Raw genomic sequence first — 15,794 nt, 5'->3', positions numbered from 1 at the left:
ACGTAAGTAGCTAGTGTTAAAATGTCATAGCTTAATTTAGACAAAAAAGTCACATTGTTTTCAAATGTGTTCCTTTTAATTGCTCTATAATGGTTTTTTATTTGTTTTATGAGTATTTTGTGCGATGCAATTTGTACAAAGATGCATTTTTTTAAGTATTTCAAATTTGGCAAACGCACGTTGGCATTTTTATCAGGCAAACGTACGTCGTCTACCTAAAATGGCAAACGCACGTAGGCATCTTATAGTAATGTGTAACGTTAATGTCGTTAGCCTTTAAAAACTAAAAACGTGTTCAAGATATTGAAGATATTCAACAGCTTTATTATTAAATATCCATTATAAAGAAAGTTGTATAAAGTTATGATACGTAACGTTGCGGGAAATATGAGTTCAAGGACAAAATCACATCCGGCCATACCGGTGGTAAACAGAGAGTCCAATAACTTATGCAACTAAACAGTGCTTATTAAATGTTCATCTCCAACATTTAGAACAGCTGTTGTAATGTCACATTACAGGAACCACACGTTTGATAAAAAGAGTCGTGGTACAGTAAAGTGCGGGACTGTTTCGATGAAATGCATTACAGAAGGGGACCCTTGGTGTGCGCTGGGAGCGGGCCAGACGCAACGATTCTAAGATGCTCGTAACAGATCGCATGGGGATCAACGTTTGATTTGAAAATAATTTTAAACATGTTTAATGAACCTTTTATTTTACTATCCTTCATGTTATGTGATGATTATACTGTCATGATAATTGTTAATGACAATAAAATGATATTGTGATGATACAATGGCAATGTATTGCTCCACCCGGAACAAAGTTGATATCACTGAAAATACGAGTATTCCGTCAACTGTATGTATAAGTGCTATTTACAGAAATCAAGACAAAATCATGATGGAAATGTTCTTCATTTATTCAATAACCGTAGATCTTAGATTAGTTTTACACAAAAAGGCAAGTGCACAAAAGGCCATGTACATGCATACAAATAAGTTTCAATAAACATCAAATCATAGGAACTATACAACTATGTCGTGACGTCATAATAAATAGGAGACATACTTCAGCTTGTTGCAGCTATTATACATATAATGATTGACAATAAAAGCGATCACAGATAATCAGATAAAATCACAGATAAGTAATCAAATAACATAAAGATATATTCCAACTAAGGGACCAGTTCATAAATTGCAGAACAATGCTTGCAAAAGTTTCCACGTTGCATGATAACATATAAGTTTAGTATGTTTTATAAAACTGTACACTTTAATTGATAATGAAACCTTAAATTATAATAGTCCTGCTTATCATTTTGAAAATTTTGATTTTAAATACCAACTCAATCATAACAACTCGGCCATCTCCGAGATAGATACAGGCTGAGGTGTTCCGATTGATACCAACTTCCGCCCAAATAAATGAAGGTTACACGGTACTATTACAATATCCTTTATGTTTGTAAACCTCCTACGCAGTAATCTCCCTTGGCGACAGCAAAAATGCCGAGTTTTGAAAAAATTAACATTGAGCTTAATTGTTTGTTTTGAAAATGTCATACGAAGGAATAAACTCCAGATAATTCCCTCTTGATATATAGTATTTTTATCCCCGTTCTATATACTCATATGAGTGAAACGTGTTACAAAAACTTATAAAATATATAAAGCAAGGAATTCACATAACATGCCAGTACAAATAAAAGGTGATTTCATGCTACTGAAATCTATGTGTTAGACCATTGACTTCTGTATTTCTTCACATTGTCATCACACAATTACCTCTCTTGTTGACGACTGTCGTCTGTAGCATCATGGAAACATTGTCTCTTGGCAATTTTAAAAATCAAATTTAATTATTTTTCGCTTCAAACGGCACCATAGAACAGTTTTCGCGCTCCTGATTCAAGAAATAATGCTGTCTTCTTTTCAGAACTATTTAATGAATGACTTGATTATTTAGATAATCTGAATCACTGCGCGCATAGCCATGACTACCACGAATTATTACATATCTATACGCACATTATTTTTATTTTCATTATTTCTCTGTAAACCTCGTGTCCGCAAAACACCCTACGTTCGGGTTGGGATGAACCTTGCACTCTCGGCCATGGAAGATACTTATAATCTAAAATGTGATGTTTTATTTGGTATGTTTAATGCCTTGCCTTGCACAAGCTACTACTTCATTGCCGATAACAGTTCACTCATTCAGCGCACTTGTATGATTTCTCGCCAGTGTGGCCGTCCATATGAGCCTTCAGGTCTATTTTCTCTTTCATTGAAATGCCACACATGTCGCACGTGTAACGTGTCGTGCCATCTTCTCCTCGCCAATGCCTGTTCACGTCCGTCTGTGTGGTGAACTCCTGCATGCATTTCGGGCACAGAAACTGCTTATCGGATCCATGTGTGGTGCACCTACGTATAATATAACCTTATGTATAAATACATAATATGTCATTAAAAGTATTTATCTATTTGTATATGAATTTAGAATACTTGTAATTGCAATATTTTGTTAACCTTTAATGGAAACGCCTAAGATTGTGACAGGTAGATAATTGCTTAATTATAGAATAACACTATAATACAAAATATGTTATTATAGAATACACTTACATATGCCGCGTCATGCTCTCCGTGGTGTAACACTGTTTCTGACAGCATGTAAATGTTTTTTGTTATAAATAATAACATTTCTTATGTACAGACCGTGTCTAAATTACACTTCTATAAACGCACGCTTATTCTGATTCTGCATCACACACAAACTGCATAATGCTTCCTCGCCCAATAAAAGGTGTTTAAACATAGAAAAATCGGCCATATAGTGCCCATGTAAGTGCACTTACCGTCGTAAATAAAAAAATATGCAAAAATTCAACGAACTACATGTATAGCTAAAATAGGCAAAAGAAAGGTGAAATTTGACTAAAAAACACAGTTTCAATGTTCTATTTCCATTTTGTAACCAACTATAATCGCTCAGCTTATACATTTAATAACTTTTTTGTTAATGTCTCTAGAAACGGGTATAAAAACTGACAGAAGCTTACATGTGTGGCCTCGGTGTAGGCGTATTTATATTGCGAGAAAAGTGATAAAACTTACTTACCATGTAAAAATATCCTCCCAAAACACCAAAATCTCTTCGAACACCGCCATCTTATTCCGCATCACACAATTCCCTCACTTAAAATTCTGCAAACACAAAACACGTTGGACCCCCTGAATAGTAATGGATATTAGAAATAGAAGAAATAAACAAGAAACGCCGCAATGCGACGAAACCAGGTTTTCAATGATTGGCAGAAGAACATCAGCCTGTGTTGTGAGAATTATAAATTAATTTGATTTGTTGTATGTTACGTGTATGCATAAGAACATGCCAAAGTAATTCAGTTTTAACCGTTATTCTATTTATAGTGACAGTGACCTTGACTCTGGGGCCCTATTCGCAATCCAATGAAAGGTCTCCATAAACTCTTCCTATGAACCAAGCTTGGTCAAGATATGTGAACCCTGACTAAAGTTATTCAGTTTCAACCATTCTTCTATTTTTAGTAACAGTGACCTTGACCTTAGGGACCCCAAACGCAATCCCATGAAAGGTCTCCATAAAATCTTCCTTTATACCAAGTTGGATCAAGATATGTGAACCCTGACTAAAGCTTTTCAGCTTTAACCATTTTTCTATATTTAGCAACAGTGACCTTGACCTTGACCCTAGGGACCCCAAACGCAATCTCAAGAGAGGTATCATTAAACTCTTCCCTTATACCAAGTTTAGTCAAGATATGTGAACACTGACTTAAGATATTCAGTTTCAACTGTTTTTCTATTTGAAGTAACAGTGACCTTGACCCTGACCCTAGGGACCCCAAACGCAATCACATGAAAGATATCCATAAACTCTTCTTTTATACCAAGTTGGGTCAATATATGTAAACCCTAACTAAAGTTATTCAGTTTCAACTGTTTTTTTTCTATTTTTAGTAACAGTGACCTTGACCTTGACCCTAGGGACTCCAAACACAATCTCATGAAAGGTATCCATAAACTCTTCACTTATACCAAGTTGGGTCAAGATATGTCAACCCTAACTAAAGTAATTCAGTTTCATCCATTTTCTTTTTTTAGTAATTGACCTTGACCTTGACTCTAGGAACCCCAAGCGCAATCTCATGAGAGGTATCCTTAAACCTTCCTATGTAGCAAGGTTGGTCAAGATTTGTGAACCCTGACTAAAGTTATTTAGTTTCAACCATTTTTCTATTTTTAGTTACGGTGACCTTGACCTTGACTCTAGGGTCCCCAAACGCAATCCCATGAAAGGTATTCATAAACTCTTCCTTTATACCAAGTATGGTCAAGATATGTGAACCCTGACTAAAGTTATTCAGTTTCAACTGTTTTTCTATTTTTAGAAACAGTGACCTTGGCCTTGAACCTAGGGACCCCAAACGCAATCCCATGAAATGTTTTTTTGCATGTCCGAAAAGAGGTGCGGTAAATCTGACAAAAGAAATGATCAATTTGTTGTGGCCTTATGAAGTAGAAACTAGCAGAAGTCAAAGCGTGTCTGTAGTGGTTTTTAGTGGAAAGTGGGAAATACTCAACTATGATTACCTAATTAATCCAGCTTTTTTGATTAAATAAGCCAGCTTTTTTACTGGAAACATAATTATGTACAATATTAATTTCATGTGAATATCTTGCAGCAATTTATTTTATTTATGGCCAAGTTTAAAGTGTTTGCATGACTGTGGCGACAAAAAATATTACAAGTAATCACAAAACCCAAATTTGTTTTACTAAAAATGGAATAATATAACTTATAAGTACTGTTTACGAGCTTTATTGACAATAAAAAAGCAATTATGATATAAAAATCAATTGTGATAAAATAAGAAACATTTGGCACAATTTCTTAAGTAGTCTTTATTTACTTATTTTAAAATTACTTATCAGATGACAGGTTTATAGGACCTTAATACATGTAACATTATATTTCCCAAACATTAAACATGAAAAGCCACATATATATATGATTCTAAAATTCCTATTGCTTTCATTCAGTTTTGTTCATCATTTCTTTCCAAAATTATAACTGAACTTTCTGCTATCCAATGAAATAGATTCACATAGGCACATCAGTTTCAGAAAACATAGAGTTTTAGTCTAAACTATGCCAGTAAACACTTCTACATGCATTAAAGATTGAACAAGAGCTGTCACAGTATGTGACGAATGCCCCCGAATGTGACATTGACCTACGAACAAGGTCAGTACATGAAAAGTTGATCTTGCCTTTACGTGTCAAATACATATGGCAAGTTATTTTAAATTGCCTCTGAACATAAAAAAAAAATACCACCCATACTTGACAACCTACACTGTTATGTCCTTATATTCAGAATTCCCTTGTGAATAAACACTTAGTGTATCTTTCACCTTAGAGGTAGGGACATGGGTCTTGCACACGACACGTCGTCTTCGTATGTGGAACACATGTAGCAAGTGATTTTAAAATCTGTCCATACAAGGGAAAGTAACAGCCCTGACATGACAACCTATACTCTATGTCCTTATATGCAGCATTCCATTTTGAATAAACACTTAGTGTGACCTTGACCTAAGAGGTAGGGACACGGGTCTTGCACGCGACACGTCGTCTTGGTATGCCGAACACATGTGGCAAGTTATTTCAAAATCTGTCCATACAAAGGAAAGTTACAGTCCGGACACGACAACCTATACTCTATGTCCTTATATGCAGCATTCCATTGTGAATAAACACTATGTGTGACCTTGACCTTTGAGGCAGGGACACGGGTCTTGCACGCGACACGTCGTCTTGGTATGTGGAACACATGTGGCAAGTTATTTTAAAATCTGTCCATACAAGAGAAAGTTACAGCCCGGACACGACAACCTATACTCTATGTCCTTATATGCAGCACTCCATTGTGAATAACCACTAAGTGTGACCTTGACCTTTGAGGTAGGGACACGGGTCTTGCACACGACATGTCGTCTTGGTATGTGGAACACATGTGGCAAGTTATTTTAAAATCTGTCCATACAAGGGAAAGTTACAGCTCGGACATGACAACCTATACTCTATGTCCTTATATGCAGCATTCCATTGTGAATAAACACTATGTGTGACCTTGACCTTTGAGGCAGGGACACGGGTCTTGCAGGCGACACGTCGTCTTGGTATGTGGAACACATGTGGCAAGTTATTTTAAAATCTGTCCATACAAGAGAAAGTTACAGCCCGGACACGACAACCTATACTCTATGTCCTTATATGCAGCACTCCATTGTGAATAACCACTAAGTGTGACCTTGACCTTTGAGGTAGGGACACGGGTCTTGCACGTGACATGTCGTCTTGGTATGTGGAACACATGTGGCAAATTATTTTAAAATCTGTCCATACAAGGGAAAGTTACAGCTCGGACATGACAACCTATACTCTATGTCCTTATATGCAGCACTCCATTGTGAATAAACACTATGTGTGACCTTGACCTTTGAGGCAGGGACACGGGTCTTGCACGCGACACGTCGTCTTGGTATGTGGAACACATGTGGCAAGTTATTTTAAAATCTGTCCATACAAGAGAAAGTTACAGCCCGGACACGACAACCTATACTCTATGTCCTTATATGCAGCACTCCATTGTGAATAAACACTAAGTGTGACCTTGACTTTTGAGGTAGGGACACGGGTCTTGCAGGCGACACGTCGTCTTGGTATGTGGAACACATGTGGCAAGTTATTTTAAAATCTGTCCATACAAGAGAAAGTTACAGCCCGGACACGACAACCTATACTCTTATGTCCTTATATGCAGCACTCCATTGTGAATAAACACTAAATGTGACCTTGACCTTTGAGGGAGGGACACGGGTCTTGCACGCGACACGTCGTCTTGGTATGTGGAACACATGTGGCAAGTTATTTTAAAATCTGTCCATACAAGGGAAAGTTACAGCCCTGACACGACAACCTATACTCTATGTCCTTATATGCAGCACTCCATTGTGAATAAACACTAAGTGTGACCTTGACCTTTGAGGTAGGGACACGGGTCTTGCACGCGACACGTCGTCTTGGTATGTGGTACACATGTGGCAAGTGATTTTAAAATCTGTCCATACAAGAGAAAGTTACAGCCCGGACACGACAACCTATACTCTATGTCCTTACATGCAGCACTCCATTGTGAATAAACACTAAATGTGACCTTGACCTTTGAGGGAGGGACACGGGTCTTGCACGCCACACGTCGTCTTGGTATGTGGAACACATGTGGCAAGTTATTTTAAAATCTGTCCATACAAGGGAAAGTTACAGAGCCGGACGGACGGACGGTGCGATTTTAATATGCCCACCTTCGGGGGCATAAAAACTCCCTGGGGGCCCCACAAACCCCAACTACATCTAGTAGGATGTGCCTGCACATATAATTTAACCTGCTTTCACCCTTGCTATAACATAGAGGATTCCAGTAAAATTCTCTCAATGTGTTACCACCTCAATATCAATAGTGTATACCGTACTAAGATTGCTGTTTTGTGTTTGTTTGTTTAGTGTATTTTGATGTTCTTTCATTGGTATAAAGCTGGAACTTACATGTACTTAACAGCTATTGAAATCAATGAACTTGCATTTTAGTGACACACGCAACTATTTGCTATTGAAAGTACTGATAAAACAAGATGGCCATGATGACCCTCATTTGCTCACCTGAGTAACAAGAGGGCCATGATGGCCCTCAATTGCTCACCTGAGTAAAAGTGTTTGACCTTTGTTACCTATATACAATGTTACACAACAAATATCTTAAAGAAAACCTTTTATATCTATGTATCACCAATGACCCTCATTGCGGGGCCAATTTTAAACCATAATTTAAACAATCTTAGTAGAGGAGCATTAGACGATGCTCCACACCAAATATCAAAGCTGCAAAACTGTACCAGTCATTGAATTTGGCCTGGTAGTTTCAGAGATTTGTTTAAAAGCAAAACAGTAAGTCAGCCATTTTGTTGTTGTTGTTGTTAATCAATCTCAATGCCTTGTTGTATTTTTGTAGAGGGTCATGCAATGAAGCTTCATGTCAAGTTTCAGTGAATTTGGTAGTTTCAGAGGAGATGTTTTTAAAGCAAAACAGGTAGCTGGCCAGATTGTTGTTGTTGTTAATCAATCTCAATGCCTTGTTGTACTTTTGTAGAAGGTTACCCAAGGAAGCTTCCTGTAAAGTTTCATTGAATTTGGACTGGTAGGTTTAAAGGAGATGTTTTTTTAAAGCAAAACAGGAAGTTGGCCATTTTGTTGTTGTTGTTGTTGTTGATCAATTGTGACCCCTTGTTGTATTTTTGAAGAGGGTCACCCAAGGAAGCTTCCTGTAAAGTTTCATTGGATTTGGAGTGGTAGTTTCAGAGGAAATGTTTTATAAAGCAAACAGGAAGTCGTCTATTTTGTTGTTGTTGTTAATCAATCGTGACCCCTTGTTGTATTTTTGTAGAGGGACACCCAGGGAAGCTTCCTGTGAAGTATCATAGAATTTGGCCTGGTAATTTCAGAGGAGATTTTTTTAAGCAGTTGTTGACGGATGGACAGACTGATTGACTGACAGACGGACAACAGACAAAGACCGATCACAATAGCTCACCTTGAGCACTTGGTGCTCTGGTGAGCTAAAAAGAAAATAATTCCAAAAGTAAGCCCCAACATCAAGGGAGACAATATAGCAAGATTTGCTGCCCTGGCTTTCAGAGTGAACTTTAAATAACTATCAGAATTTAACAAAATGTGATTATAGTAAACTTGTAACCCCGGGCGTGGGGCCAGTTTTGACCCCCACGCCATGATTTGAACAAACTTAATACAGAACCACTATATGATGATACACACAAAATATCAATTGTCTACACCTAATGGTTTCAAAGAAGATTTGATGGTCATAATGCCATAACCTAAATATCTGCTAACATTTGTATATTTATGTTTCGTTACATTGGCTATGAGATAAAATTATGAAAATTAAACCCCCACAAAATTTCAATCATGAATTGTTTGTGTATGTAATAAATTTCAAACAAAGTAGTATAAAGTGTCATGAAATAGAAAAAGGTTTGCATGTAAAGGTTTCAATATTTCTTAGAATAAATATGAATGGAAAAAAGTTGTGGTGAAAAGGGAAATTCCCTAGCTACTTAACCCATGTTGATATTTTTAAGAACAAATATGGAATTGAGAAAGGTCTGATGTCAAGTGATTTTCCCAATGTAAGGTTTTTTAATACAAATTGAAAGACAGGTTTGAATAGCAAATACATATTTTGCTTATTGAGGCTTTCATATTTCCCATGCACTGCTCATCTGACAGCTTGAGCCATGTGTAAGGGATTTAACATCAATTCAAAGGCTGCTCCTTTCAAATTTGCACCTCTCAGGTTAGCTTCTTGAAGATCACAGCCAGAGAGATTGCAGTTCTGTAAATAAAAAATAAAAAAAACTTTTTGCAATAATGCAACTTTCTTTTTGGTTGTATTAAGATATAAAATAGCCTACTAGTATTTTTGAGTAAACTTTCTCTTATATCCCACTGCTGAATAACTTATTCAACTGTGTAGCTTAAAACTTCTTAAATTAAATGAGTTTGTACCAGGTCCAATAAACAAAAGTGCAATGGAGTGAATGCCACGCTTCTCTGTTGTTTTTAAGTTGATCAAGGGTAAATAACTCGACAATCATTAGGTCTACATGCTTGGAATACATGTGTGTAATGTCTCTTGCAACATCTCTACCCAGTTTCAATTTAATATCTTCATGCCGGGGACAACAACACCTTTGCTTTGACAATACCTCAAAAACAAATCTTTAAAAAAAGACAAATTTACAGGTAAAGTGAAGATAACAAAAACAAGAAAAGCCCCAATGCGACGAAACCAGGTTTTCAATGATTTGACAGAAGAACTTCAGCCTGTGTCTGTTTTTCTATTTTTAGTAACAGGGACCTTGACCATAATAACCCCAAACGCAATCACATGAAAGGTATCCATAAACTCTTCCTTTATACCAAGTTGGGTCAAGATATGTCAACTCTAATTAAGGTTATTCAGTTTCAACTGTTTTCTATTTTTAGTAAAGTGACCTTGGCCTTGACTCTAGGGATCCATAAGGCAATCCCATGAAAGTTATCTATAAACTCTTCCTATAGACCGAGTTTGTTCAAGATATGTGAACCCTAACTAAAGTTATTCCGTTTCAAACATTCTTCTCAGTTTCAAACATTCTTCTATATTTAGTAACAGTGACCTTGACCTTAGGGACCCCAAAGGCAATCCTATGAAAGGTCTCCATAAAATCTTCCTTTATACCAAGTTGGATCAAGATATGTGAACCCTGACAAAAGCTATTCAATTTCAACCATTTTTCTATTTTTAGTAACAGTGACCTTGACCTTGACCCTAGGAACCCCAAACGCAATCTCATGAAAGGTATCATTAAACTCTTCCTTTATACCAAGTTTGGTCAAGATATGTGAACACTGACTTAAGATATTCAGTTTCAACTGTTTTTCTATTTTAAGTAACAGTGACCTTGACCTTGACCCTAGGGACCCCAAACGCAATCTCATGAAAGGTTTCCATAAACTCTTCCTTTATACAAAGTTGGGTCAAGATATGTCAACCTTAACTAAAGTTATTCAGTTTCAACTGTTTTTCTATTTTTAGTAACAGTGACCTTTACCCTATAGACCCCAAATGCAATCCCATGAAAGGTCTCCATAAATTCTTCCTTTATACCAAGTTTGGTCAAGATATGTGGACCCTTAAAAAAGTTATTCAGTTTCAACTGTTTTTCTATTTTTAGAAACAGTGACCTTGACCCTAGGGACCCCAAATGCAATCCCATGAAAGGTATCCATAAACTCTTCATATAGACCAAGTTTGGTCAAGATATGTCAACCCTAACTTAAGTTATTCGGTTTCAACCGTTTTTCTATTTTTAGTAACAGTGACCTTGGCCTTGACTCTAAGGACCCCAAACGCAATCCCAATGAAAGATTTCCATAAATTCTTCATATAGACCAAGTTTGGTCAAGAAATGTCAACCCTAACTAAAGTTTTTCAGTTTCAACCGTTTTTCTATTTTTAGAAACAGTGACCTTGACCTTGACCCTAGGGACCCCAAATGCAATCCCATGAAAGGTTTCCATAAACTCTTCATATAGACCAAGTTTGGTCAAGATATGTCAACCCTAACTAAAGTTATTTAGATTCAACAGTTTTTCTATTTTTAGTAACAGTGACCTTGGCCTTGACTCTAGGGACCCCAAAGGCAATCCCATGAAACGTATCCATAAACTCTTCCTTCAAAAAGAAGAAAGTGGGTTGAAATGTCTCAGTTAAGGACATCCAATGATAACATTGATATTTGTTTTCAAAACTGTACACATGGTTCAAATTTCATTGCTGCAGTTTAAAAAATAACAAGGGTGTTTAATTAAATAATCGAATACAAATTTGATCCTAGAAACAAAATCAAGTAGCAATGAGGTTAATAATCCGCACATTTTATATGTGCTGCACAGGATTGAGTTTGATAATCTGACAGCTTGTTTTAATGATCCAGCAATATGATACAAAAAACTGAATGCAAGTAATTATAATTTACTTTAATTTATTATCATTGTTGTTAAATAATATATAATAAAAACCATATTAACAGTAAAATAAGAATTTAGGTACTTACAAGTTGTATACCACAACCATGTATATTTTATGAATAGATGTATACCTTTTAACATAGACAGTATGATTTCAGAATTAAAGGTCAAATTTTCCTTGGGATCGGGAATTCGTGGATAAGCCAACCCAAGAAATCCACGAAAATTAATTTCCCACTAATATTTATGATTACGAAGTATATGTGAATATGCTATGGCCATGGTGGCTGTTTTAGAATAATGAAGATACTGACAACAATGCTATGTTGTTATTTTTGGAAAAACAGACAAGCTAAAAATGAAATGCTTTCACAATACCTCTAGATCTGCTCCTGCCAACACAGCTCCACGTAGATCACAGTTCTGGAGGTTGGCATTCTTCAGGTTGGCTACACGGAGATTAACACCAGCCATGTGGCTTCCTTCAAGGTTGACGCTCTTCATAAGCGCCCCTAAAATAGTTATTTATTATTAATTATCATGTTACATTAATGTAATCAAAGCACAGAACATATACAGTCACATCTTTTCAAATAATGACTCTTGACACACAAACTGGAGTTGAGTTAAGACACTCGGCAGGTATTCATTAAACATCTAAAAGTTATTTCCGGAAGACTTCAGTCATTTTTCTAATTTAAGTATCTCAACTGTCAAACTTTTATTATATGATTATTGTAAGTATGTGCAAATTTCCTAAGACTTTATTTTTATTTATTTCATGTAAAATACACACTAACACTTATATGTTAAAATAGTGACTCCTCCACTTCTCTTTCATTTGTGACAATAACTTTGAATTTATAAGTTTGGTCTTAAAATTGTGTTCCTTTATAAAATGAAAGTATTAAAATCCCTTCAGCAGACATGTTAACTCAACCAGCGGTAGGTAAAATCTACTGCTTTTGAGACCCCCCTTTTGAACCTAATCTACCAGCTCAGAGACCTAAATCTTCCTCTCTGACATTGCCAGAGGTTCACATATAAGGTGTTCACCATTTTTCTTACTTGATTCAGGGATATAAATGCTCTTAAAAAAGGGATGATCAAGTTGAAATTGTTATGAAGTTAATGACTTATATGACTTTCAGAAGCACTGAAAATGATTACCGTTATATGACCAGTAATTAGCTACACCAGGAATATATGCCAGACCAAGCAACTTAATTGAACATAAAAATACCTAAGGTTTATGGGTTTTACTGACGAGTTTAGGGGCTGTTTGTATAAAACACCTGCTTATGAGCTATTTTATTAAGAAGGAAAAAACCTCATAAAGATAATGTTGGTATGGACATATCAAAGTACTGGTATAATAATTCTTATTCTTACAACAATAGGATATTATAATTAATCAAGTAAAAGGTCAATGTTTATCAAATTAAAACTGGCAGTTAAGGATATATTTCATAAACATCAATAACATTTCTAGTCACAGAATGTCAACAGGATGAAGGCTGTTTTCACAGTATGTTGAAATCAGTTGATTAACAAAGAATACTATCAAACAATCTCAATTAAAATGCCACCAGTTATTTTGAGCAATAATTAATGATATTGATACAAGCAAACTATAAGTCATTTGGACTGTAGATCTTTCCAGACACAAACAATCAGTTCTTTGTTTCTAATAAACACTTCTATGTAAACATTTTCTTTCTCCTGCTTTTGTGGTGGAGAAATCAGACAACTGGCACAGGCATATATTATAGAATGTCTAAGATCTTATGACACACACACAAAATTAATTCCCATATATATTTCTATTGTTCTCAAACGTCTATCATTTTATATCAGCTATATGAACTGTTAATAATTGGATGGGTATTAAGTTTGCTGGACTGCTCTAAACTGATCTGTGGAGTCTCTCCAACATTGCCATCAAACTTCAATATAAACTAACAGTGAAATGCTGTCATTTTCATGCATTGGAAGTGAAGTCAGATCAGGGGTTTTTTATATACAGGTTTTCACAGTATACCTAGTCAACTCATTGCAACTATATTTTGAATTTCTTCATTTTAATTTTTTCCAACATAAATGTTGGTCTTGATAAATGCAATAAATAGATGCTGTCATTGATTTATACAGTCATCAAGGGACATTTTACTATTTTAAGAAAATACAGTCCATTTACTCATGACATTTTACTGTTTTAAGAAAATACAGTCCAAACTTGCTCTGATATCTCGATTTCACCATTGTGCTGAACTTTTTCCCCAGTCCATAATATATTCCTTCTTTTTCTATATAAAATAGTTCGAATATCTGCTTATGTCAATTTTTCTATCTTGATATTTCGCTATGTCGAAGTCATATTTCAGTCCCTGTGGTCGAATTTCACACATTTTCTTTGTTCTTTATGTCAAACTGCTGATCGATCTGCGAAAAAATGACAGTTTACCACATGTCGCTAAATTACCAAGCGTGTCAAAATTTCAAACCGTCATTATTTGGATATAATTGGTGAGTGTGAATTAAAAAAGTTGTTTCTTTATGTTTTTGTTTGAAGAGACATTTATTATTTAAGCTTGTGATTTTTTGTTTATGTATAAAACAAAGATTTTATTGATTTGATAACAATCCCAAATGGGCACAGTCAAAGAATAACTTAAAATGTCAGATTCTAGTTCAACTACTCCAGTCGACCAATTCAGAGAAGAACCTGGTACAAAATGTTTGTATTATATCTGTGATTGTATAATCAATAAACATTAAGTTAAATAAAATAGAAAGAAATATTAGATTTTTTTTATTATTTTCAAAACAAAAACCTGGTTAATAAACACCATGACATGTACCTTCCATATTGGCCCTAGTTCCCGCTGGATCCTCAAAATTACAGCTATGCAGTGATGTCCCTTCCATGTTAGCACACAGCATCTTCACCCCCAATAGGTTTGCGCTCTAAAAATAAAGCTTAAACTTGTCAGTGAAAATGATGTTTGCTTCTTGATGCACCTTTATTCAAATTACATCTAAGAAGTGTTGTCCACTCCAAGTAAGTGGACAACATCTTGATATGTCTTAACCCCTAGTCAATTGCCACTCTACTATTTGACCTTAGAAATGGTATACTCAATCACTATACATGCCATATCACCCGGATTCCGACATATCCCCTGGTCTCCTGCCGAGGGATCCATATCGCCTGGATTTTTTTTTAAAACTAGTTCAAGGTTGACAGTGGAAAGCATCCATAATATCATGAGTGTGAAATTCCATGAAGGACAATGATGACTAATGCCAAAAATTATAGTAATTAGAGTGTATTTTTGTATTTATTCTTAATTCATAAATGTAGATATTGATCTAAATTTTGCTACGTAAAAATCCCCTGGTGTAATATCAAAATCCCCTGGAATTCAGACCAAAATCCCATTGGAAACCTCTCAGAAATATGGCATGTATGGATCCCTGATACTGCACCATTCATGCTTAATCTGCAAAATTACATCTAAAGGTGATGTCCTTTCCAAATTGGCAAAAAGCCCTCAGTGAATGTAAAAGTAAAATGTGTCTGAAAACCTGATGGATGCTCCCCAAAAACATCTTGTCATTCTATTCCAGATGAATCTTCAAAATTTCAGCCACAGATATATTCATACATACATATCACATAATAAATATACCAAAGGCATGAACTTGAACTACCAGTATCATTTTGTCATTAACCTCTAATAAGTGATTATTTGTCTTAAAGGGCCTTCCACAGTGCAAAAGTCGTTAAAAGGACCAAAACTATATATGATTAAAAAAATCAATTTTAATTTAGTTTTGAGGTTCAATATTTAGCAAGCACAATTCATAAACCAGTCGCAACATGGGTAGCTGCAATTGGGAGCAAATTTTACGATGATTTATTTGATCAGATTTCCAGTCAAAAAGCATTTACATTTTTTCCGGAAATGTCTTAATACAAAATGAATATGTTTATGTGACAAAATTGTCAGTACTACCCAATCAACAATCTCTCGAGAGTTTGTGGTGATTGCAGCTATGCTGAGAAAGAAATTTGCATTTTT

The 15,794-nt window shown here is 35.5% G+C and overlaps 1 protein-coding gene across 1 annotated transcript in view; it reads right to left on the bottom strand.

Annotated features, from left to right (window-relative positions):
• Positions 1-4,859: 4,859 nt before the first annotated feature.
• The window catches only part of LOC128211652 (BTB/POZ domain-containing protein KCTD9-like), a 148,580-nt gene continuing 137,645 nt past the window's right edge, over positions 4,860-15,794 (bottom strand). Inside the window, exons 10-12 of the mRNA XM_052916661.1 lie at positions 14,571-14,676; positions 12,088-12,221; positions 4,860-9,529 (exon numbers count right to left, since the gene is read on the bottom strand). Of these exons, the coding sequence (XP_052772621.1) occupies positions 9,413-9,529; positions 12,088-12,221; positions 14,571-14,676 (357 nt within the window). The 3' untranslated portion in view covers positions 4,860-9,412. The remainder of the gene's footprint in view (positions 9,530-12,087; positions 12,222-14,570; positions 14,677-15,794) is intronic.

The sequence above is a fragment of the Mya arenaria genome, chromosome 12, assembly GCF_026914265.1.
Source record: "Mya arenaria isolate MELC-2E11 chromosome 12, ASM2691426v1".
NCBI lineage: Eukaryota > Metazoa > Mollusca > Bivalvia > Myida > Myidae > Mya > Mya arenaria.
This window is presented reverse-complemented; position numbering and strand designations above follow the sequence as displayed.